We start from the raw sequence: 25,327 nt of genomic DNA on the forward strand, positions 1-25,327 counted from the left end.
TTTAAAAGGTATAGAGCCCGCTCCAGAGCATCAGTTTTCCTGAGGAGAGAAAACTGTATGAATCACAGATAAACTCCATTTTAACCTCCCTTGCGTTGTAGTCGGGAACTCTGAAGGACCAGCTGCTGTGCTAGTTATAAAAACATGAGTCATTGTGCACTTCGTGACGAGCTTGTGTTGAGAAGGGGGGGGGGGGGTTGGACCAGGTTGGGTGTGAGGAAGGTGGGTGTGGGCTAGTTGGTCATCCAGTGCTAATTGAGCACCTACTATATCTGAGGCCCTGGATACCTAGAGATGAGAAGGCCTAGCCCCCGCCCTCACAGGGCTCGCAGCTGGGCTGGCTGGAGACCACGGGGAAGCTGACACGGTGTATTTTCTTGCAACCAAAAGTACTCTGATTGAGACACTTATGTGAAGGCGCTGTGCAAAACAGTGCACGGTGACCAGTGGTCAATCACCGCAAAGCCGCCCAGGCGCGGGCAGGTGCACAGTCCGTGCGCCGCGGTGGTGGGAGCTGCTACAGCGGAGGCTCTGGAGCAGAGGCCCAGAAACAGACGTTTGAATGATTCAAACACCCTAAACCAACCACTCGCGCTTTCAAAGCCTGTGGCTCACATTTACTTGGAACAACGAGCTGAAACGGGAAATGGATGAGCTCACGCTGCCCTTGCTCCTGTATTTCAGGCAGTGTTCTACTCTACACAGCAAGCCGCAGAGTCTCTCTTTCTACCCCGCCTGCAGCTATTTTCACAAGCTTTACCTCCTAGGAGCTCATCTTTCACCCAGTCTTGGAACCGGGGCTCACCTTCCACGCTCCCCTCTTTGCACTTATCCTGTCTCTGATGTGCTTACATTCCAGACACATGAGAGCCATAACTGCACAGCCCTCCTGTCCGTTAGGCTCTGACCTGAGGTTTGCATGCCTGCTCCTTCCTTTCACATTTGTGAATGGGGCTTTTATCATTCCTTTGGGACTGGAACTCTCTAGTAAGTTAGGGATTGTGTCAGGAAATTGTAAACACTCGGACCTCAGACAAGCCTGGATAGTCAACGGCCAGGTAAATGACTGTGGCTAGTATGTGTGTGTACAATGTTTACAAAGCACTTGTGAAGTCAGGCTCATTGAAATTGCAAAAATCTCCAGTCAGGTAGGAATTAATCCTATGTTATGGAGGAAAAACAGGTTTGGATAAATTATGCCCAAAGTCATAGAGCTACTAAGGGAAAGAGCTGGACCTCAAACCCAGGCTTGGTTCCAAATCCATTTCCCTCTCCTTTCTGATCATGGTTGACATTTTTTTTTTTTTTTTGGCTGTGCCGCGAGGCTTATGGGATTTTAGTTCCCTGACCAGGGATGGAAGCCGGGCCCTCAGCAGTGAGAGCTCAGAGTCCTAACGACTGGACTGCCAGGGAATTCCCATGATCGACATTATTAATTAACTCTTTTCCTGTCCCTAGTTTGGGTTTTCAAGTAGGCAAGCACAATCTTTTCCTACATAAACACCCAGCATTTTGGCTGCAGAACTAACTGCAGGGCACTGAAACCACATTGAGTGTTATCAACTCAGCTGTCCGCGTATTCCAACCAACATGCCATGAGCTTCTAGAGAATATTACAAGTTACCATTTAAGGAATTTATTCCAGATGCTGGACCCTGTGATAATTCCTTTACATACGTTATCCCATTCATTCTCATACAAGCTCTCTCAGATCTCGAAGATCTTCCCACTTTGCAGATCAGGAAACTGAGGCTCAGTGACGGTGAGATCCAAGACTGGCCCTTCACGTAAGTCATGGGCCTCCTGCACTCTTCTCTCCCTGCACTGTCCCCAGCACTGGGCCGCAGCCCTGCTTCACCTGTCAAAGGAGACAAAGAACCGGGCCCTTTAGCCTCTGTCCTAGGAGGCTGGTAACTTCTCCCTTTATGTATACTCCAGAGGGGATTCCACAGGGGTCCAGTGAGGAATGGAAGAGAGAGGTGCAAGCTGTAGAGACCCCAAATGGTGCCGTTCACTGCACAGCTGCTAAGGGAGCTTTGATAGAAGGCCCCCAGCTGAGGAGGCTGAGTCAGTCCCCCTGGCACAGCAATGCCATGAGGAATTTTGGCTCATTGGAGATAGAATGTGGTTCACCAGATCATTCCCATAAGACAAAGCATCTGTTTGTAATTTTTGCCTTTATCACATTCTGAGGGATCTGTGTTCTTGCCCTCCCAAAACTCCCCTTCTCCCGACTTCAGTATGTCTGTAGGAGCCAAGAATCCCATTTGTCCTCTCGAAAGGGGACAGCCTGTCACAACCACATGAAAATGGGTGGTCTTTATCCCTAACTCAGGACTAGATCCCCAGGATGAGACGTTTGTAAGGAAATCTTAGGTGATCAGTCTCCAGCAATTCCCTCTTCCCCAAGTGGTCACCTCAACTAAGCAGGAGATCTGAAATGGTTTCTCAGAGGATGGGTCCCAACCTTTGTCCATTTTCCATCACAGGCCTATATGGGAAATCAGCAGCAGACTCCTGAGTCTGACGGGGAAATTTTTTATTTACTGACGATGACTTGAAGTGAACTGGTTCCCGTGAGCAGTGGTGGTCCAGATCCTACAGGTAGCGATTTCTAAGCAAGAAGATCAGCACGGCAACAATTAGGCCAATCACAAATAAATCCCAGTATGGTCCAAGGGTATTGTCCAGTTTCATCCATTTCCATCTCATGGTAAACTGCTGGCAAGAGACATTCTGTCAAAAATAAATCCAAGCCTCCCACTTCATTCAGAACCATCATCTGCCTCCATCCCATCTCCCAAGAGTTGCTCACTGGAGTTTTCAGAGATTTTGGGACCTATTTGAGACAAACTTACATTAAAAAACAAGATATCTCGAAACAAGTGCACAGTTTCTAGTTTCATGAGGGCAAAGAACACAGGTATGTGAGCGTCCGGACTTGTTTTAGCAGCCATATCATATAATCTCCTGGCCAAGCGAACATCCTGGAAAGAGAAGAACAGCCCATACTCATTAGGTACAGATTCTTCAGGAGAAATTAAATGGAAGCCATAGTTTGAAATACAGTAACTTATCTTTGGTAGGCTGAACGCTCTTCCCCCATGGCCCCCACAAGATGCTCATGCCCTAATCCTTGGAACTTGTTAATATGTTATGTTACAATAGCAAAGCGAATTTTGCAAATGTGATTAAGGTTACAAACCTTAAGATAGGAAGATTGTCCTGGGTGACCTGGTGGACTCAGTGTAATCACATGAGCCCTTAAACACTGAGTTTTCTCAGAGAGCAGAAGAGAAAGGCAGAGAATTGTGGCAGAGGAGAAGTCAGAGATTCTAGCCATGGGAAGGACTCAACTTGCCCTTGTGGAGGGGCCACACAGATAGGAGAAGGAATGTGGACAGCCAGCAAGGAAATGGGGCCCTCAGTCCTACAAGCGCAAGAAACTGAATTTGGCCGACAACCTGAATAAGCTTGGAAGCAGATTTTTCCCCAGAGCCCTCAGTAAGGAACACAGCCTTGATTTCAGCCTGTGAGACCCTGCAGAGAGGACCCGGTCAAGCTCACCTAGATTTCTCACCTACAGAAACTGTGAGATAAATGTGTGTGGTTTTAAGGCACTGAATTTGTGGTCATTTGTTACAGCAGCCATAGAAAACCAACACAGACTCCAAAAAGCTTTCTTGGATATCTCTGGACCAGACCTTAAGTATAATTCCAATTAAAGGGGCAGAAGAACAGACACTGACCGTACATCTCCCCAAACAAATGGCAATACAGATAGTGACAAGCATTTAAAATCTCTGCTTTTCTTCCTAGTACTTATCATACCTGAAGTTATGGGATTTGTTTATTCATTGTCTGTCTCCAGGTCCCTGAAGACAAGGGCTTGCACTGCCTGTTCACCCCTGAATTCCCAGTGCTTAATGAAGTGCCAAGCACATGGCAAGTCTTTGATAATACTTATCAAATGAGTGAATAAATGAGGAATGAGCGAATAAACTATTTTGGTTCTCAGGCTGGAATTTGATTCCATAAATGACGTACTATATTTTTAGGAACTTGTTTTTCCCCATTAAATTACGCCATGGTAGATCAAAAATCTTTCATTTTCACCTACTTACGGCTTGTTTTTGTTTGCTTTATATTTGCTTTGTTTTCCCAAACCGAGTAATGAAAAGGCTAAGTAGAATTGCTTTTAAAGGTTGAAGCGCCCTAGGCCAGTGCCAGAATTATACTTTGCTTGGGTGCCTGTGGATTATTTTCAAAAGAAGGGGAAGAAGAGGGATTTTTCACAAATTGTGCTCATCCAGTATCTCTCTGTCTCTCCACTCCATCTCCCAGACCCCCGTTACACAGGGTTCAAGAGTTGTGAATCCTTGAGGCCTCCGCTAAACCCATTTCTTGGGTGGTGTCCTCTCAGCTACGTTTTGCTTGTCATTTCTTAAATTTTTCCAAAGCTTCATGGACTGGTAAATTTATTTGTTTGAGAAAGAGGAATAATGCTTGCTTAAAATCATTAAAATTCAGGAGACTGTTCCAAACAAATCTTCCTGGCAACAGAGAAAATGGATATTATAAAAACTCTAAATTGTGTCTCTAATTCCAACAAATTCAGAGGGTGTTCACTTGAAAGCACCCTACCGATCACAACAGCGGTGTTACCTCCACACGTGACAGGCATATTAACTTGGATGGGACGTTCAAGGAGAGGCAACCTTTGTCAATATCTCATTCCTTCCTTCTTATTTGAGGCAGGCAAGAGTTATTAATTTATTTCTTGAAGCACAAACATCACAATTCAGTTGCTTAGCTTATAATAAAAAATAGCAGAGAAGTACCATTTAAAGTGGGATGGCCTGGCTCCCGGCCAAGGTGGCCTCACGATCCACAATGGGGGTGGGGTGGGATAGGAAAGTCTTTCTTTAAGATTCGCAGAGAAAGAAAATCCTGAACCCTTCTGGCTAATTAGGGCAACCCATATAAAAGAAATTTTATTACTAGACCCTAGAAAAGACTGCTTGTTCTTTGACCTATTTAGTAAAAAAAATCCAAACCACTCACACAAAGAAAATTCCCCGTGATAAATTGTGCTTTGATGATGGCTAGGGTTCATTATTTAAGTCCATTGCATATCTAGTCCACGTACATTTAACTTTTCTGTGGTACGTTTGAGTTTATTTTGCTTTAAATTCAGTAATTTAGGAGATTATATAAACCGAGCTACAGACTTCTTAAGTGTTTCTAACTATAATGTCAGGTGTGCCAAAGTACTGCCCTATGCTCACATGTTCAAAAGCTGCTTATAACTCAGATACAGAATTCTCCAGCAATAAAGTATCTGGTTTATGAAAATTGTTCAGTTACATGAATCAGGAGTTTTCCAGCCCCGAATCTTTGGGTGTCATCAAAAATGTCTTATACTGGGACAGAGGTAGTTTTTTGAATAATTCATTCTTGTTTTCTTATTATAAATATGTTAATTAGAGGAAACTTTGGAAATACAGAGGTGAACAAATAAGGAAAAAACACCCACAATCTCACTGTACAGAGGTAACTACTGATATTTCATACATATCCTTCCAGCATTCCAGTGTTTTTGTATATATTCATATATACATACTTTTAATTTAGGAATTTTTCATTCTGTATGATACTTTGTCTTCTGTTTTCTTAAGTTAATGATATATTTCAAAAAATATGCCATGTCCTAAGATATTCCTTTAGTCTATAATATTTTTATTTTTAATGGTTGTACAGTATTTCATAATAATGGCTGATACTTATTAAATATTTACTGTGTGACATTCACCACTGTCGTTTATTTAAACCCTGTTACAATTCTATAGGGCAGATGATATTATTAACTTCATTTTAAAGATGAAGAAACTGAGGTGCTGAGAGGTTAAGTCACTTATCTAAATTCATATGACTTGTAAGTGGCAGAGCTGAGATTCAAATCCAGAGAGTCTGCTTCTAGACTGCTCACTGAGTCACTAGGCCATAAAATACATAATGGAGTAGTATACCAACACATAATAGTTTATGTAACGTTCTCTATTTTGGAGTATTTTGGTTGTTTGTAGGGTTTTTTTCTAATAAATAAAGGTATACACACACAAATTTTTTTGCACATTTCTGATTATTTCATTAGATAATAGACATGTATTTCAAGAAAGGTTATGACCATTTCTAAGAGATGTATATTTTGTCCTGTCATATTTCCGAGGGGGCCATTTTAATGTCAAACTTTAGTTTGGCCTTTCCAGAAAATAATTCTATCCTGGTGTTTAAAGCTTCAGCTCTAACACTCCATAGGAGGTCAGACCAGACAAATGAAAAATAAAAATGCTTCGTGCCATAATTACTTTTATTTTTGACAGATCTATTTATAATTTATTCAGTAGATGTGGTTTTGTTTTCCCTGCAGGATCCAAAAAATGTGTTATTTAGTAGGTCTTACTATATATATTGAAACTCATTTCCAAGGATAATTTCCTCTCACCTTTTTTCTTAATTTAGATAGATTTTCTAGTCAGTATCTTAAAACATACCTGCTTTCTTCCATTTTAAAAACAAAACAAAGAAAAAAATGAAAAAAATAAAAAGAGCATCATGTGTGTCTTATACTCTATGTTACAAAAACATTTTAGAACAGAATCTGACAGTACTGATTCCTCTGCCTGAATGGTTTCCTCTTTAACAAGTTTATAGTATTTCACTTGTGTGTGCATGCATGCACGCCATTTTGGGCTTTCACTTTAGCTATGGACGTGTCTCTTCCATAGTAGACTATGAACGCTTTGAAGGGTGTCTTGTTCTCGTATCCTTCTTGACACAATGCTTCTTGACACAGAACAAGGACTTGATAAATATTTGAGTAAATAAATGAATGAAGAAAAGCAAGGCACGTTACCATGGTAGTTTAGAAGCAGATGTCTTGTAAATCTAGGGCTTCATTGAAGGGTTCATAGAGGTGATGATATTGGAGCCATTCTTTGAAAAATGGATTGGTCTTCAACGGGCAAAAATGTGGGAGAAAATCATTCCAGCAAATGGGGCGATGTGACCTAAGGTCAGGAGGGTGCAGTTCAAGGTCTTGCGGGGAAAGGAAAAGCAGCCTAGAAGATATATAGGGAAATAGTGGCATATCAAGCCATTATTATCAAGGAGGATTAGGTCAGGGAGGGTTTGAATGCCAGGGTAGGAAGTCTGGACTTCATTAAGCAATAGAAAGTCAGTAAGATTCTTTTATTTTTGTGTTTGTTGGCTTGTATTTGTGTGCGTGTCTGTGTGCATCTTTTGGGAGGAGTGTGGTGGAGGGGTAGCAGTACTAGAGTTATACTTTATCAGGAATAACCTAGTGGGGCTTTGTTAGCTGTGTTATGTGTTAACTAAAGTAATGCTAACATCTGCAACCAATAAACCCCCAAATTTCAATGGTTTAACACATTCAACAGTCGAGTGTGGATGTTTCTGGTTGGTGGTAAATCTTTGGTGGACAGAGCTTTCTTTGGCCACACAGTTCAAGAAGAACACTAGAATGGGAGACCCCTGAGAATCCTTTACAACAAGTAGAAATTCTGGCCTGAACCGGGATAAGGACAGAAGGAATGGGCAGGAGAGGATGGGCAACAGGTTTTTTTCATGGTTATTAAATTTTTGAAGGACTTCTGAATCAAGTATAAATTGAGAAGGAGTTTCATAACAAATTGTGAGCTGAGTGCTTATATTTCTAAATTAGTTCAGGTCATCTCTCATTTTCTCCCTAGGTATTATTTTGTGTTCCCAAAACAATGGTGCAGTCAGTCCTGGTCCACAGTTAAGTCAAGTGAGTTTAACTCAAGGGCAGAAATTGGGGAATGAGATATTTCTCAGTGAAGCTATTAGGATAATTCACCTACGTCACCCTAGTCCCAAATCCTTTCCTAAAGACAGATGAGAAAAATAATGACCCATATTTTTACACTGATTTACCAAGAGTCGATTTATACCTTACTTCCTTTTTCCAGGGGGCTTACATTCAGAGTTTACCAAAACTTTTTTTGATTCTCAGAGAAATCCTGGTAATGATGTTAGATTCATCTTTCCCACTGGTCTGCATGAGGTTTTACTAATAAAGAGGATTGTGAAGAGTCTTGCTGGAGACAGGCATAATTACTCGATGTCTTGGGTGCTATGAAAGCCTGTTCTCCTAACTGCTTTGCTTTCATTAACCATAAATGGAACAAGCTCTCCTCATTAATTTGACTACGAGATAGCAAGATTAATAAACTTGGCCCCTGGGTACTTGGTAATTATTTTACTAATTGCTAAACAAAAGAAATTAATAAAGACAAAGAGCAACGGCCCCTCATTAACTAAATCTAAAATTCCCGTGTCCAGGTCTGAGGTTAAGCACAGCCTCTTTTTTTTCTATATGTAGAGACTTTCTGTAGGAAAAAATTTATCTGTGACGGAGAGACTGATCAAAATGAACTACCCACGATTTAACAAGAACCCTGACCGAAAAGAACAGAAATGTGGCTAGAGAGAAACTTCAAAGTTTTTCTAGATGTATGAAATATATGTCTCGAAAACTGCTTTTTGACATTGTGAAGAAAGTGCCTAGGAGAGGGCCAGCAGTGACTCGAAGGAGGAAAACTGAACCCCCGACACAGCGGGCTGTGTAGTCAGCCCTGTGTCCTGAGAGGACAGCTCTCCCCGCCCCAGGGAGTCACTGCTAAATGGCCTCACTGTGATGACAATGGGGCTGTTAAGTCCTTCTCGATTCATATGGGGGCAGGAGAGCTAATCTGAATTTAACCCATGGGGTGGGGTCACTTTTATCCTATACAGACAATGCTCCTCTCACCAATATTGTTATGTTTTACATGGGGAATGATGAACAAAAGCTTTAATCCTCTTGAAGCCTTACTTAGCAATCGCTCACATTCTCTTCTGATCTAAAAAAGTCATTCCACACACTGTTTCACTACAAAGCCCTTTCACAAAGGCTTATTCGTTTTATCCTCAAAGCCTGGGGCAGGGCTTGTATCACTGTTTCGTTTTCAGATGTGGATGACAGTTGGAGGGGAAGGGAGTGTGGCTTCATAACATCCAAAGGATCATCCAATCTAGCTATTCAATCCAGTCCTGCCCGCTCCAATGTTATAAAACAGGAAGCTTGCACCTGCTAGGAATGGGGAAAACTGCATTTGGATTTGACATTCTTTCTACGGCTTAGGGTTCTGGGGATGATGAAAAGTGATCAGTCAAGAGGCAGGCACAGGAGAGCACCCGAAGGCAGGGGCCTCTACCGTTGGATTGTTGGCACCTGAATGAGAAGCTCTTGCAACCGTGTGCACATGAGCAGTTGTCAGCTAGGAAATTCCCTACCAATAATTCCCAGTTACTATCACAACTGGAAGGAAAAAGAAAGCATAGAAAATTCAGTAGTGCCGGGCCCACTCTTGCCACCAGCAATGTGGGGTCAGCCAGATCTGGGTTCGAATTATGACTCCACCACCGATGAGCCCTGCAAACTCGGCCCTATGACTTAACCTGCACTGTGATTTCCTGATGCAAACAACGAGGACAATGATAGGATGCGTCTCATTGAGTGGTTATGTGACTTAAATGACACGGTATACATAACCCACCAACACCTGGCTATCATAATCACCTTTCTCACCCTGTCAGACCCTAATGCCATCTTCTGCCTTAATTACACTGACTGTCCGAAGGATCTACCCGCTATCACCTTGTAGTGTTAGCCCTCTTAATGAATACGCCTCATCTCCTCAAGTCAAGTGTAGTCTTTGAAGGATGGAGATCTATTTTCTTGGGCCTCTCTAGAGCACTCAGCACTGTGTCATGTACACAGTGGGTGTTTCAAAAGACGTTTCTGGATTAATGCCACCTCAGTATCCAGCTCTGATCTCATTCTCACTTTCTCCTTATTACTGAGAGCTTGCGAGTCAATGGAAATTTTAATGGAAAAAGGCCTGTGGGTGGAAGGCAGTGGGGGCAGGGCCTACTAGTGTTGCTGGAAAAAGCGTGAATTTACTATGAATCAAATTGGCCAAGACTAGATTTATTCTCCTCGTTAGTTACGTCCTTGGGCGTCATGGAGAAAATAAATTCTACCTCATAGGGTTATATCAGGGTACATAATATGTGTTGGCATGTGGGAGGGACTCAGCAAATATTAAGTCTTTTTCTCTACATTGATGACATCCATGAAATGTAAAACATTATAAATTTTCCTTCCCGTACAGCTACCGTTACTAGGTTGGATTATTACCAGCACAATTACCTTTGCGATACCTAAACCATGTTCATACATATAGGCCAGGTTGAACATGGCTTGTGAGCTGTGGTGTTTGTTGGCTGCGATACTGTAATGTGCGGCTGCTGTTTGATAGTCTTTCTTAGTCCCGTAGCCATAGTAATGGTAATCTCCGATTTTCACTCTAGCAAATGCATTGCCTGATAGAAATATTAGAAAGAGAAGGAGAATAATAACTCAAATGATTCATGTGTAGTTCCTAGTAAATCATTAGCATCAGCCTAATGATAATCTATATAAAAAAAGAAAAAAACACTCAGAATCCCAGAATCAGAATTAGATATGATTTATGGATATAACACACAATGCTAGCTGTCTTTATTGTAGGATAACTCCCACAGTATAGTACAAATGTTCTTAAAGAATAAAAGATTATCAATTTTACCTTTTAGATTCATTTTTTGAAGGTAGGTCAACTCTTGGGCAACTGGATCCCACTCTTCCTTTTCTTAGCCTTCATTCCTGAAGCTCTGCTCTCCTGCATCACCAGTTTCTGCCCCTGTTCTAGTCCCATGAGTCATCCAAACACACTTTGGTATCTTCTATGAACTAAACCAAACCTTTATGCCATTTCTTTATCCCATGGCATCTCCTTGTAACTACTCCCCATTTCTCTGTTCACTTCACACTCAGCCTTTTCAAAAGTGTGTTCTACACTCACTGTCTCCAAAGCTTCTCCTCCCACATACTCTTCAACCCACCCCACTCTGGCTTCTGCTCCCTCCTCCAAGAAACCGCTATTTTTAAGGTGGTCGATAACCTCCACGCAGCCAGATCCCCTGGTCACTTCCTGTCCTCATCTCACTGGACCACTAAGCAGCACCGGAATCACTGGCGCTATCTGCCCAAGCCCTTTCTTCTCTTGACTTCCCTCCTGCCTCATAGGCTTGTCCTTTTCAAACTCTTGCCTGACTCCTCCTCTACCCAGCTTCTAAATGTTGGAATATCAAGGGCTCGTCACTGACTCCTTTTTCCCCAGCTCCTCTCCCTTCTTTTCTCCCTCTCCTCCCTTCCCCTCCTCTCTCCTCCACTCTGCTCTATCTCAGCTCTCTTTCCAGGTGATCTCATCTAGTTCCATGGCTCTATGTTTCCTATTTCTGAATTTGTATCTATATTCCATCTCTCTCTAAGCCCCAGATTCTTACAACTGCCTTCTTGACTTCTCTGCCTGGATCTCAGACTTAAAACATCTACTAGAGATTCTTAACTCCCTGCTACCCCTTCCCCCAAACAAAGTCATCAGTTCCTTTCCTCTATCAGTGCCAGCACCACCATTTTTCAGGCCATAAATCTAGGGGAACTATTCCCAGTTCTTTCCCCTCAATTTCATTATCAAATCCATCAGCAAATCCTGTTGGTGCTACCTCTAAAACACACCTGTTTCTCTCCAGCTCCTCTACCATCTAGTCTAAGCCTGGAATACTACAGCAGCCTCCAAAATGTGCTTTTAGCTACACTTTCTGATCTGCTCTCCACACAACAGCCAAGATGATCTTTTTCAAATGTAAAATCAAATCACGTTATTCCCTGTGTTAAAACCCCCAAGCGTTTCACTTTGCCCTTGGAATAACATCCAGATTCCTTACCTGACCTACAAGTTGTGCCTTATCTGTCTTCTGCCTCCCTGGCTGGGCTTACCACATGTCACTTTCTCGGGATGCTCTGGCCTTCTTAATATTCCTTCAGTACACCAAGCTCATTCTTGCCTCAGGATCTCTGCAGTAAGATTCTTCAAGCCCCCCTGCCTGGCATGTTTGCAGTTCCTCTGACTCATCATTCTGGTCTCAGTGCAAACTTCGCTTCCCTTCTAGAGCCTTCTCTGACTACCTTGTCAGACTACATCTCAGTAGTTATCCATCCCATCTCCATGTTTTATTTCCTCACAGCACATATCACTGTTATCTTATTTGTTTACTAGTTTATTTTCTCTCTCTCTTTCATGAGAGAGAATTTTGAAGCTCTTGATCACTGATATATTACCAGGATGGGAATGGTACTTGATGAATATTTATGGAATGAATGGATAGACAGGGTAGGAAACTTTTTAGAAAATGCTTTCCCCAGATGTTAAGTATTTTACAATCTTAGTTTCCAACAAACATGAAAATATTCAGGAGTAGAAAAAAATTCACATGACTTTTTAAGATATGAGATTTCAGTCTTTTGAAGGCCACTTAGGGATGACCTCTAAGGGTCTCTTTGGGGCCCATGTTTCCACTCACTAGGGCTATGTTGATTGAAAAGATGAAGGAATGCTCATGTAGGACATCCACTTCAGCTGTGGCCAACCCCGCTGGCACAGTCTAGGCTTACTTGGAAAAGGGGAAAGTACCCTGTGTTGTATGGTCTGATGTGTATCATTAAGGGCTATAGGACTCCTTCCAAGTTTTTCTTCCCATTTGGCCTAATGCAAAGCCTAAAATTTTTTGGAATTGATTCCTTTGGGTTCTGAAGTTCTTTTAATCTTCTGGAACCCTATACTAAAATGTAATACCATGAGCCGTCTTTAGTTTTCTTGGAGTAGAAGTAACGTCGTAAACTTCTTAAGCTGCCAAAGATATTAGTTGTCAGGGTTTGCTTCTCAGGTGCTTCAAAATGTACAGGTAGCTAGGGGCAAGACCTCACAGAAATGATGCCCAGGAGAGGGGCTCAGAGGGGCCTGGAGAGGCAAGAGACCCCTCGAGCTCTAAAGAGAAACCCACTCCATCTCTAATTTTGCCCAAAGCTATCTTCCTTTGACCCCAAGATTCCTTCTGCACCATAGCCACAAAAGAACAGGACTCTGCATTTTCAAGCTTTGCAAGCAATAAGCAGGACCCCTGAGGTCTCTAAGAATGAAAGGTTGTGAACAAGCAGATTCTCCAGAGGTTTCAGCTCCACCCTAATTAGGGGACTGACGGGGGGTGGGGTGGAGGGGGGGCGGGGCGGCATGTGGCAATCCTGACAGGCTCCCAGGGGGTCACTAGACAGTGGGAGGGATTTCCTCTCCAATTTCACAGTCACAGGCTGGTGACTGAGTCCTTATGGTTCAGCACCCTCCTCACACTCCTGAAAGAAACATCGCCAATGACTGATTGGAAACCTAACTTCCATTACTAGATTTCCTAAGCTCAAGACAGCCATTCAGAAACCACATCTTTGGGGACAATCATGCCTGACCTCTCTGGTGACACACAATTATTTTTAGTGGTCTGACATTTTTATATTGGTGAATTCTGTTTAATATTAATGTCCTCTCATTTTCAATGTCTCTTTTCCTTAGTGCAATTTCCATAGCATTTCCTGGCTTGGAATAAACCTGTATTTGTTACAATTGAGCTGATTTGCCATAGCTGAGGGGCTGCTGGTGTTGTTTCCTTACTCCAAACATTTTAGAAAACAGACTTTTCTTTTTTTAGGGAATTTCTCACTAAAATCACACAGATGGCTTGCTGCTGCAGTACCAGCTCGGCTGGACCTGAGAAGGCACCACTGTGACTTTTTCTTCTGCCTCATATTAGCATCAGCTGAGAATTGTTTTTATCCCATTCAATTCTTGTAGAAAAGGGATGATTCGGCCTTAGCCTGAGACGATTTTAAGAAACTTAATTGGAAGTAAAATTGCTCTCTTACCGTAAGAGAGCACCTCACATATCCAAATGCCAATAGTGACAGCTTTGCAGAATCTCTCTGCTATTAGTAATATAATTTAGGGAAAGAATGGAATGAGACATAGTGATGCAAATGCCACCTGCCACTGCTTTCCCACCAGCGCTCCCTATGGCCGGGGGAGGATCTTGCTAATTAATTCTTCTTTTTTTTCCCTGATGCTACCATGCTAATGGTTATAATAAAGATCTGAAGCTTGTGGTAATCCTCAATGTGATATTCTAAAAGAAAAATCAAACAAGTCTTGGAGCCATAAGTAATTTAACCTATATAAACTCATTGAAACATAGGTCATATCTCTGATAAGTTCAGAAAAACTCAGCAAATGAGTGACTGAAGCCAGACCAAGAAAACTGATTTCTTGAGTAAAACTGCCATGTTTCAAACAACCGTTCTGGTGCCATGGAGACAGAGCCATAGAAAAATTCCTATGGTTTGCTAAACTGGAGACCTTGAGAATAACAAAAGAAGTTCCTGGAAATGACCTCTAACCAAAGACTGACCCTAACATCAGTTTGAAATACCACCTGCTAGATATCCTGCACCTTTCTGCCTATGTGCCCAAGAACTCAGCTGGAGCAAATCAGATGAATAATAGCAGACAGGGGCCAAGTAGTGCTCATTTTTATCTAAGTTCTGTACCTTGAATGGCAGCTCGATTCCATAGGAGAAGTGCCATTGGATACATCTTCTCTTTTTCAAGGATTTTAGCTTTTTCTAAAAAAATAAAAAAGGAGACATTCCATTAGGAAGGCTTAAAATACCCCTACAGTAAAGTCATATATGCATATGCATGATTGGGGAATTGCAGAGAATTTTAACTTATCTTACTAGATTCCAAAATGAATGCTGAATTGCTTTGAGCTACTTCATAACCCATTTCTGCAAGGAGTGCATATTGAACAAGAGAAGAATCTATATCACCATTCTTATAGGCAAAGTATGCTGTCAGGAATTTCTCAGTCCAGTGGCCTAGTTCACAGACACCTTTATAAAGCTGTATATACAAAGAGAAATCAAGCAGACTAGTTAGCCAATACACTTCATTCCAGGTAAACGATAAATAACCTCAGTCTTCAGTTCCTGCTGGCTGGTCAGGCAAGGATTTTAGGTCTAAAGCATGGCTTTTGAAAATTATTTAGGGTGAGGAGTTAATAGCTTTCATAGGCGCGAAGATTACAGGTGTGTATTTTTTTTTTTGTCTTGAGCTTACACTTCCTGAGGCTTGTTTTAAATATGTGTAAATGAACTTTTCTGACTTGGGGGCTATTTGGCAGGACAACAGAATGTATCAACCTCTGTTTTTTAATAAAAGGGATTTTCTGGACGCTGCTGCCCTGCGAGGGTGAGTTATAAGGCTGCAGCTGATGTGGAGAAGAGAGAATGAAGGGAAGACAGTGCCTGAGGGTGTAGGTGACATAACCGTGAGGGAGGTGTGCAGAGCTCTGTGGGGACAACCGGCAACTTAGTTGAATAGCCCTTATGTAACCAAAAGAGGTTAACCATACATAATTCATTAGGAAGTTGGCAAAGGAGCAAATCTAAAGATAGATTATTAGCTGGCAGGTTTTGAAACGAATTTCAGAGGGGTCAGATTGCAACATGAAGGTATTTATATTGGTGCAGGGGAAGTGTTTAATAAATCAATGAAGGACATTAAGGTCCTAAAAGCATTCTTTTGAAAACTGCATCACTATCCCATGCTGAAAAAATTCACTTTCTCAGTTGTCATCCAAATCATCAGAAAAACCTAAGGACCTGGCTTTCTGGGAAGAAGTGGGCTACATTTTCTAAGCTAAATCAAGCCTTTCATGTCCCAAGTCGCAACTCCCAATCTTACTAGAAGTGCCAAATTGCCCTGGAGATTTGATTGAAAGCTGAAACAGAGCTCCATAACTGAATTCTGAGGCGAGCTCTGAACTTGATGAAAAGCCAGATGCAAGACAGGAGGGATCATTTCTCTTCCTCCCTTTCCCAGTCTGAGTTACATCACTGCTTTTCCTCCCTGGCAAATGTCAGTGTTCACACTGTCCGCTGGAAGAAACAAGATAATATCTATAAAATCAAAGACACCAACAATCTAAGGACAGTATCACCTCCTTTCTGTGATAAATGAAAAGTGCTTTAGAAATAGCCCGTGATTTACCTCCACAGCGGTTCTGCACGATCTTAACACTCCTGTTCCTGTGGCGTACATCTTGGCCAGGTAATAAATGGCGAGGGGCTGCCCACTCTGAGATGCCAAGTAAAAATATTTGAAGGCAAGTTTATAATCCTTCCGTACTCCAGAGCCAGCTGAAAATTAAAATTATTTTGAGCCACCCCTTATTTACATTATTTTTTACATTATAATCTATGGATGTAATGCTCATAGTGATTCCTGCTATTTTAAATAGGATGAGAAAAGCCAACCAAAAGTCAAGCTACTCTAGATCCACTATTTGGGGAAAAAAAAGGTTGAGTTAGATTATAAGTAAGAATATGGAAATGTATGTTCTTGACCCATTCAGAAAACTGAAGGAGATGGACTGTTTAGTCTCATGAAAACATCTCCTCAATATGGTATAACTGCAATTAATGAAAAGAAGACCAAGTGGTAGTCTCTGAGGACCAGAAGGCCCTCCATGATGTGTGTCACCATCCCTGTCATCCTTCCACACCAGGAGACCAATATAGCTCCTCCCAGCCATAACTATGGAGTTTGGAGCAGGTAAATCCCAGCTCCAGGAGGCCCAGCTCAGACTCAGCTCATTGCTTGGAGCAAGGAGAGGCATTTGGAGCTAGGATGGAGAATCAGCTACTCCCAGCAGCTGGGATTCTTGTCCTGGCTCTCCCATTACTCCTTTTGTGACCTGGGCACCCATAGGCACTTCATTTGCAAAAGGAAGGGCTTTCACTAGGTGGTTCTGAAACTGCCTTCCAGCTCTAACATTTCTTAGCCTTTAGAAGCAGTGCCATGTTGCTGGTAAGAGCAAAGGCTCTGGAGGCAGGTCACTTGGGTTTGAGTCCCAGCTCCACCAAGTGTGTGATCTTGTGTAAGATGTTTGACCTTGATATGGCTCAGTTTGCTCATCTAGAAATGGTGGGCTACCCCCTAGATGTGTTGAGAGGACTAAATGAGTAAATACATGTAAAGACTTAAACATTAGTCATAACTATTACTTTTATTCTAGATGCTTGAGGAATCTGATAGACCCTGGGCCTGGGACTTGGAATAAACTAGAAGAACAAGGCTATCTTAGGCGACCTCCCAAGACCGTAGAGAAGAGGCCCTCCACCTGGGCTATCATGGGAAATGCCAGCTGACCTCTTGGCCAGACCTGTCTTCTTGATGATGCAGTCTGTTGCTGCCCTTGCTCCACCTGACAGCAAGGACTCAGCAGGGTTACTCAGGTGTGCTCAGATCTCCTGACACGTGTCTTGGCCACTCTCTCTCTCTCTCAGTCCCCACAAAGATGATTACAAACCTTCATGGCTTTCTGAGACCACCTACCCCAACCACTCTACCTTCGCTCTCAGAAGATGACTTTGTACCTCTGAGCTCATGGAGGGAACCCTCACATTATCTTTCCTCACTTGCCTCTCTCCCCAGATTTACAACTGCACCACCTATTCCACCATCTCTCCGGTCTTTGAGGGTGAGAAATCCCTCCTCTTCATCAAAGCTAATGAGACCCCCACCTACCTGGACCTGATCAGATACTTTCAGATTTGCCACTGGTCAGATTAGATCAGAAATGCCACCTAAATATTCCCAGAACCTCTTCATCAGTTATCTCATCTTCCCCCACGACACATTAACCACCTCCACTGGCTGGCTCTCTTTTTTCTGCCGAAAATTATACTCAGGTCTCTCATCACCTTAAAAACAACTCCCTCTTGATTCTCAGTCCCCCTTGTCCTAATATCCCCCTTCTCTCCATTTAAAGGCACACTACTTCCAAGAATATTTTTACTCATCTACTTCCTCACCTTCCATTTATACCTCAACCCACTGTATCTGGCTTCCATCCCAACCAGTTCAATGACCTCACAAAATCCTCCTTATCGACAAGTTCCCCAGATGCTTGGCCCTTTCTTACTTTTTTTTTTTTTTTTTGAAAAGTGAGAACTAGGCCTTTCACTGAATTTCAAAGGGGTGCTCATTCATTTACTCTTTCTTGAAAGTTCTATCCCTTGTCCTACTTAAGGTCACCTCCTCCTCACCCCATTCCTCTGACCATGCTTTTTTTTTTTTTTTTGATTTAAAATTTTATTATAATATTATTCAAACATATAAACCTAAATTTAGAAATAAGTTGTTCACACTTGCAGGCCTTATTCAACAATAAATATTTAAAAATCAAAATGGACACACAAATCAAATAAAAACATAGTATAAGTTAACAGCATTTGTTTACCATGACAGATAATGTTGTTTGTGACAATAAATCACTGATGTTGAATTTAATATTAATACGATGAGGCTTCATGTCAGCCTCCATAATTTTCAGCATTTTGGCTTCAGTGTTTCCAATGCAAAAAATGGTTTACTCGCATAAATATGCTGTACAAAATGAAATTTAAAACTCCAAGGATTTGTATGGTAGCTCAGGTTAGTCTCATAATTTATCAAAATTCTTCCAGCAAGAAATTCTTACATGCCAATTTTAATTAATTGCTAAAGATTAGCACTAAAGTTAGTATTTTTAGGGAATTAAAATCTGCATTAAATGGGAATTTAATCCATTTATTTCTGGGAGTGGAAACGATTTCTTTATACTTATGATAACATTTCCTGCTAAGTTGGTATTCTGGAAGAAAAGTTAAATATTATTTTCGAAACTAAGTATTCAATCAACAACAAGCATTTATTGAGCAGATTTCTCAAACCACTATGTGCCCTGTGAACACAGATCTCTCATTACATTTTTATATTTGAACTGTCAGAAACCTCTCTTGCTGTGGGATGCCATGGAATTATTTGGCTTTCACAATGGCAGGCATTAATGCAAGCTTGAACACTAAAATGGAGTAGCAATACTCAGTGTGAGGACAATCACCAGATGATGAAGAATAGGTTCACATTGTTTGTTAAAGATCATCATTCAGTATAAATCCACATTTAAAATTCTGGTTTGAAATTCATGGTTTTTTAGCAATTTTTAGCTCAATGCTTAGAACTGCTCAGCAAATAATAACTAGTTTATTATTGTTGTTGCTATTTATTTATTTAAAATATTGGTTGGCAACATAGCCCAAAGAAAAGGGACTGGTAGATGAACTGGTTTGCAGGGCAGAAGTTGAGACACAGACGTAGAGAACAAACGTATGGACAACAAGGGGGGAAAACGCGGTGGGGTGGGGATGGTGGTGTGCTGAATTGGGCGATTGGGATTGACATGTATACACTGATGTGTATAAAATTGATGACTGATAAGAACCTGCAGTACAAACAAACAAACAAACAAAACAACTAATACTAAAAAAAAAAAAAAAAAGGAATGAAATACTGACACACACTACATCATGGCTGAACCTTGAAAGCATGGTCTCACTGAAAGAAGCCAGACATGACAGGCCACATATTGAATGATTCCATTTCTATGAAATGACCCAAAGAGGTAAATCCATGGAGACAGAAAGCAGAGCAGTGGTGACCAGGGACTGGGGTGACAGGAATGAGGAATGACTGCTTATGGGGGGGCGGGATTATCTCTTGTGCTGATGAAAATGTTCTAAAATTGGTTCTGGTGTTGGTTGCACAAGTCTGTGAATATACTAAAAACCATTGAATTGTGTACTTTAAGCAAAAAAAAAAGAAAAAAAAGAAAAGGGACTGGTACCAGAGCAAGCATTCTGAGTCTCTTTTTCAATCTCATGCTGACTAGCCAACTCATCATGGATATCTCTGTATTTGAGGTTCCTATCCATTAATGAGGTTGAAAACTTCTAGAATTGTTGAGAAGGTCGCATGTGTTTAAAATGTAATTCAATTGATGTATAGTATGCAAAAGCCCCAAGGTAAGTCATATGGCATCATATGCCAGTGCTCTGAAAATCAAACAATGCTGTATACATCTTAGATATTCTTTTAATAGACATGAGCCAATTTGGAGAAAATAAATTTCTCAAAAATAAAAGAAAACCCACTCAGGAATAGAGCATCGAATCATTGCCCCTGGACAACTTTTTGGTTATTTTAAGACCAAACTATTGTGATTATTCTCAAATCTTTCTGAAGCTGAGAAAATATTCAGAGAAGGGATTCTTTACCTGGAATTCATGGATAGGCTTCAGGGAATGTAAGTTTCTGAAATGTATCCAACATTTGTTGAGGGGTGGGGGGGTATGTGCACGTGTCCTTACGCACATATCTGAAGGGGAAGGTTTATATTTCATCAGATTCACAAAGGTATGAATAAGAACCAAAATGTATATGAACCACTGTTTTGGAATAAGACTCTTAACCCTTAGTACCACCTGAGAATTAACACTTCACCTTGATCTGAAACTCGGATGTGTTTAAGGAATCATTTTTCTGGGAATAGTGCTACAGTATTAGTCCTAGCCGAAATTGTGATGCAAAGTATTAATCAATTTAATAAGGATAGTTACATCATTTTTTATCTTGATCAAAGATAAATGAGGACTATAGATTAAACAATGGCATATATTGCAACCATTGAGCTGATGCCATTGGACTGTGTTATTGGATTTGGAATTATAGTATTATCTAGCCCAAAATAAGGAGCACCACCTATCTTGGGCCAGATAATACTATAATTCCAAATCAAATGGCCATGCTTTTTCAGTCTTCTTGTGACCACTCTTTCTCTGCCCATCTTTTCAATATGGCACCAAGGATCACCAGATTTCTCACCATGGCCCACTCTCTTTCCTCTCACACTCTATCTCCTTTCCCTCTGCAACCTCAGTTACTCTTACTGATGCCTGTATGTTGATGTCCCCCCAAATCTTTCTCTCCAAGTTTTACCTTTCTTGTGAGTTTCATACTTGCTTCTGGGTTGTGTGCTGGGTGTCACAAGGCACTTCAAACTTAAAATTTTCAAAGGTGAGCTTTCTGATTGCACCTCATTGCCTCCTCCCCCAAATGTCCTTTTCCTCCTGTCTTCTTCAAATTCCTCCTCAAATTGCTGCCTGAATGTTCTATCTAAACCACTTACACCAACCCTTTGATTTGTCTTAAAAAAGGAGCAGACTTTGCATTTATCATTCTAAGTAAAGCAGCCATATGTATAGCACTTACAGTAGTACATGAAGCCTAACTGAAACTGTGCGTCTGGCCATCCCTTCTCTGCAGCTTTCTGAAAGTATTTAAGTGCTTCTGCATAATTCTGCAAGATAATTACACTTTGTTACTCAAAGGTACATGCATAACTCCATGGTAACAATTGCCTTCCACTATTTTTAAGAGCATAGTTAGTGCCCTATGTGATTTAGGCTAATTAAAGTAGTATCAGAAGTATTATACATTTTATTTCATTATTATATTAGATTCTATTAAGAAATAATTATCTTATTTTCATTGTAAATTATGTCTTTTCCTACATTGACAGTAGGTTTTGTTAGATATTGGGGGAAGGTCACTCAAAAGACAGAAGTTAAAGTAAGAAGATAAATTTCTCTACGAAAAAAAATCCTCGTGGTTTAGATGATTTCTAAGGTTACTTAGAATCTATGATTCTAAGATATAATTAGGGTTGTTATTCTTGTCACAAGCTTGTTCTATGTCTATTTGGCAAATATTTCACTGAATTATTTTCTCTATTACCAGATATGATACCTTGGCAAACCACGTAATAGAGACTAATTCCTTTAGATTAATCAGTGATCATGAATTTCACCCTAATAAATTGCTAGAAATGTTGAAAAAGATAAGAAAATTATTTAACTTACCACAGGAACTCCTTTCCCATAAAAGTAAAGAAGACCGAGCCCATGAAGACCAATGGCATTGCCCTGGAACAGGTTTAAAAATCCAAGTAAAGTCCCAGAAGAATTCACCATACGGAAAAGTATTGCAAAATCATTCACAATATTTGAAATGCAGCCGGTAGGAGATGAAATAAGGCAGGTGAATCAGGCAGTTGGTGTTATTCTGACCCTCTCTAGTTTCTCCTTTCACACTTTCATAACCCACCTCTGACTAGAAAAGAGGGAGATGAAAGTCAAATCTTTCCTCCAATCTTTCATTCAGCATTTATTTAGTGCTTGCTTTGTGTGTGACTCCGTAACAGGCATTGGGTAGGAGGTGAAAGTCAAAAGATCAATAAACCATGATCCCTGCCTTACAGGCTCCTGGGCTCTGAGCCACTAGGTAGGACCTCTTAATCATGTCAAATGTGGTAAGTCCTATAGTAGAAACAGATAAAGAGTGTTGTGGGCACCTAGAAGAGGGAGGCTAGGTGACGGTGGGTGAGACTAGGGACTGAGCAGATTGAGTTGTCGGAGGTGTTGACATTTGAGCTGGGTCTTAAAGGATGTGTAGGAGTTTTTCAGAAGGGAGAAATCTATCTAGACACTTGTTACCTGCTTTGGTCAAAGGAGGTTGACATAAACCGCCAAATAACATTTGGAGACTCTATGAATTTCAATCTAGCTGTTATGGATGGTAAAGCACTGTTACTGCTTGTAAGGTTTATAGTATTTCCTCAGGTACTTAAGTTCTGATAGAAAACTCTCCAAATTTCTTTTTACCACTTAAATGTATTTATTTGTAATTAGTTTTAATAATTTAATAATTGAAATGTAATTATTGCTGACACAGCCAGAATATTCCTCGGTGTTACAGGAATAGCACATAAATAGAGAAGGCATAGTTCAACATCTATTTCAAGACTCCAAACTGTGAGCCTATGCATGTCAAAGGGCCAGCTATTGTAAGAATTCTTGAGGACGGTCCACCTGTATTTAAAACAGCTGGTGTATGTCTACTATCCTCTTCCCTCTTCTCCCCTGACTACATCTACCTGTGGTTCCAGGAGTTTTAGGATAGACTGCTCTGGGGATAGTAAGGCCTGGTGTGATCCATGTGGTAAAGTCTAGTGAGTCTGTCTCCTTTTAACTATCTTCATTTAGATGTTGAGAAAAAATGGGAGGGAAGGGAAATAAGAGGAAGGAAAGAGGAAGGGAGAAGGAGGAGAAAGGTTAGAATACTAGGGACAAATTTCTTTCTTTCTCTAAGAGAATCCTTAGGAAACCAGGGGCTCATTGGATGACTCACCAACTGTTTAAGACCCGGAGTACCTGTTTAGAATGTTCAGCTCAGGAGTGGCCAACTCAGATACCTCCAGAGCCATGCAAGTAATGTAAGAAGTACATTAAGCCCGGTGATGGGGGAGTGGTGGAGACTGAGGCAAACCGGAGAGCACCTGCCCTGTCCAAAGGCAGCAGCACCTCCCTGGCTGTCTGCTGCAGCCAGCTGTCATCACGTGGAAAGGCCGCCTCATGTGGACAGCTCTTCTCATTTTCCAAGAAAAGCTGGACATCCAGATTTTGATATGAAATTTCCTAATTTTTAAAACTCTTTCTGAGCGAAACAAAACATATGTGCAGGCAACCTCCCCCCCCTCAACCCCATACATAACTTCTGCCTTAGGGCTCAATGTTCTTGCTCAGGTTAACTGACATGAACTTAGGGACCAGATGGTCATATTTGGCAAATATTTGATGAGCCCCTACAAGGCACTAAGACCGTTGGCCTCCTCTAGGTGAAGAGACATGGCCTTCAGACAGTAGGAGAGAAGGCACAGGGTAGAAGCAGTAAAGTGTCTAGGAGTACACAGAGTGAACACAGGGCAAGTTCAGAAGAGGGAAAAGATGTGTGCCAAGGGAGTAGGGGTGGCTTTGTGGAGGGAGAGAGGATCGAGCTCTGCTCTGGGGGATGGGTATTCAGAATGGGGGATTCTAGGAAGGGGGGGAATGACAGAAGTGTGAAGATGGAGATGGGCCTGATGTGTTCAGAGGTGTGGGTGAGGAAACCAGAAGAATATGGTCCAACTTGGGCCCAACATCACACAGGATAACTGTTCATGTTTCTGAGTAAGACACAAGAAGTCATAGAGTCTATAGCTTTGCATCCTGGTACTGATATGACTTAAAAACAAATTTAAAAAGCAACTGTTTTAAAAAAAGTTGTAAAAGAAGAGTATGGGTGTGCAAGAGTGGGAGGCAGAAACTCTTTACTTTGATAGTGACCCCAAGTGAGAAATCTAATAAACTGTCCAGGAGATGGTAAAGGATTACATGGCTATGTCCACCTGATGCCATTCATAATAATGACCTTAATTTAGATTTCCTCCATAAAGGAAGGTAGCTCAGGTTTAGAACACAAGTAGATCAGATCACTACTGGTTACACAGCCCTTGAATAGCTTGGGGGAGCTGGGTTAATTTACACACTCAGCTCCCTGGCATTATTCCTTTGCGCTGACAAATCAGCATTATTTGCCCAGTTACATGAGATCTTCCTCTGTTACATTATCCCACCTCTTTTTCAGTCTGCTCTCCTTGTCATCCTAATCTAATGGTACTCTGGATGACTGTCTTGCTGAGCAACAATTTCATATAAATTACAAGGGAGAGGAGCCGAATACCAGCCTTCTCAGTAATTTAAACCACAATAGCAGCAGCTCCGAGGTGCTAGTCATTTATAAATAGGCTCCTGAAGCAGCGTGTGGGCTTTTAAAAAACCGAGAACAGTTGAAAATATTCTCCATTTGAGCACATCTCTACTGCCTGTGTTGCTGTAAGACAGTGGAAGACAACAAAATGCTTCCTACTGTGCAGGATTGGAAAGTTTATCAAGCCTGTTCTCCAGCGTTAGGTTGGTGAGTGTTGCCATGAGGACGATCTTTATGCACTACAGGGGTTTAGGGGAGTCTGCTAAATTTCACCTGACAGATACCAGCCTCACTGAGCTTAGGAACCAACGCAAGAACTTCAGTGGCAGGAGCCATACTACACAATTTCTATATTTCCTCACAGATCCAATCCATTCTGCCTCAGATATGCTTTGAACTTCATTCTACCTTACTGGCCCCAGACTTCAAAAGATAATAGCTGACACACAACACTTACTATGTGCCAGGCACTGCTTTAGGTACTTTACAATATGAGGCATATAACTATTAACTCATTAAATCCTGACAACAACAATATGAGGCAAATTTTCCTATGTTCTCATTTTATAGATAGGAAAATTGAGGCACAGAGAGGTTAAGTAACTTGTCCATGGTCACACAGCTAGTAAGTTGAAGGACTGGCATTCAAACCAGGGTTCCGTCTCCAGCTTCACGCTCTCAATCATATTGTCCTGGCTGCCCGACAGCCTTCTGCCTGAGCCAGA

At 41.4% G+C, this 25,327-nt stretch overlaps 1 protein-coding gene across 1 annotated transcript in view; it reads right to left on the bottom strand.

Annotated features, from left to right (window-relative positions):
* Positions 1-2,251: 2,251 nt before the first annotated feature.
* SEL1L2 (SEL1L2 adaptor subunit of SYVN1 ubiquitin ligase) overlaps positions 2,252-25,327 on the bottom strand; it is a 117,774-nt gene continuing 94,698 nt past the window's right edge. The window contains exons 14-21 of the mRNA XM_059898676.1: positions 21,878-21,940; positions 21,228-21,315; positions 16,125-16,273; positions 14,810-14,975; positions 14,621-14,695; positions 10,298-10,470; positions 2,859-2,987; positions 2,252-2,721 (exon numbers count right to left, since the gene is read on the bottom strand). Of these exons, the coding sequence (XP_059754659.1) occupies positions 2,599-2,721; positions 2,859-2,987; positions 10,298-10,470; positions 14,621-14,695; positions 14,810-14,975; positions 16,125-16,273; positions 21,228-21,315; positions 21,878-21,940 (966 nt within the window). The 3' untranslated portion in view covers positions 2,252-2,598. The remainder of the gene's footprint in view (positions 2,722-2,858; positions 2,988-10,297; positions 10,471-14,620; positions 14,696-14,809; positions 14,976-16,124; positions 16,274-21,227; positions 21,316-21,877; positions 21,941-25,327) is intronic.

This window comes from Balaenoptera ricei, chromosome 15 (assembly GCF_028023285.1).
Source record: "Balaenoptera ricei isolate mBalRic1 chromosome 15, mBalRic1.hap2, whole genome shotgun sequence".
NCBI lineage: Eukaryota > Metazoa > Chordata > Mammalia > Artiodactyla > Balaenopteridae > Balaenoptera > Balaenoptera ricei.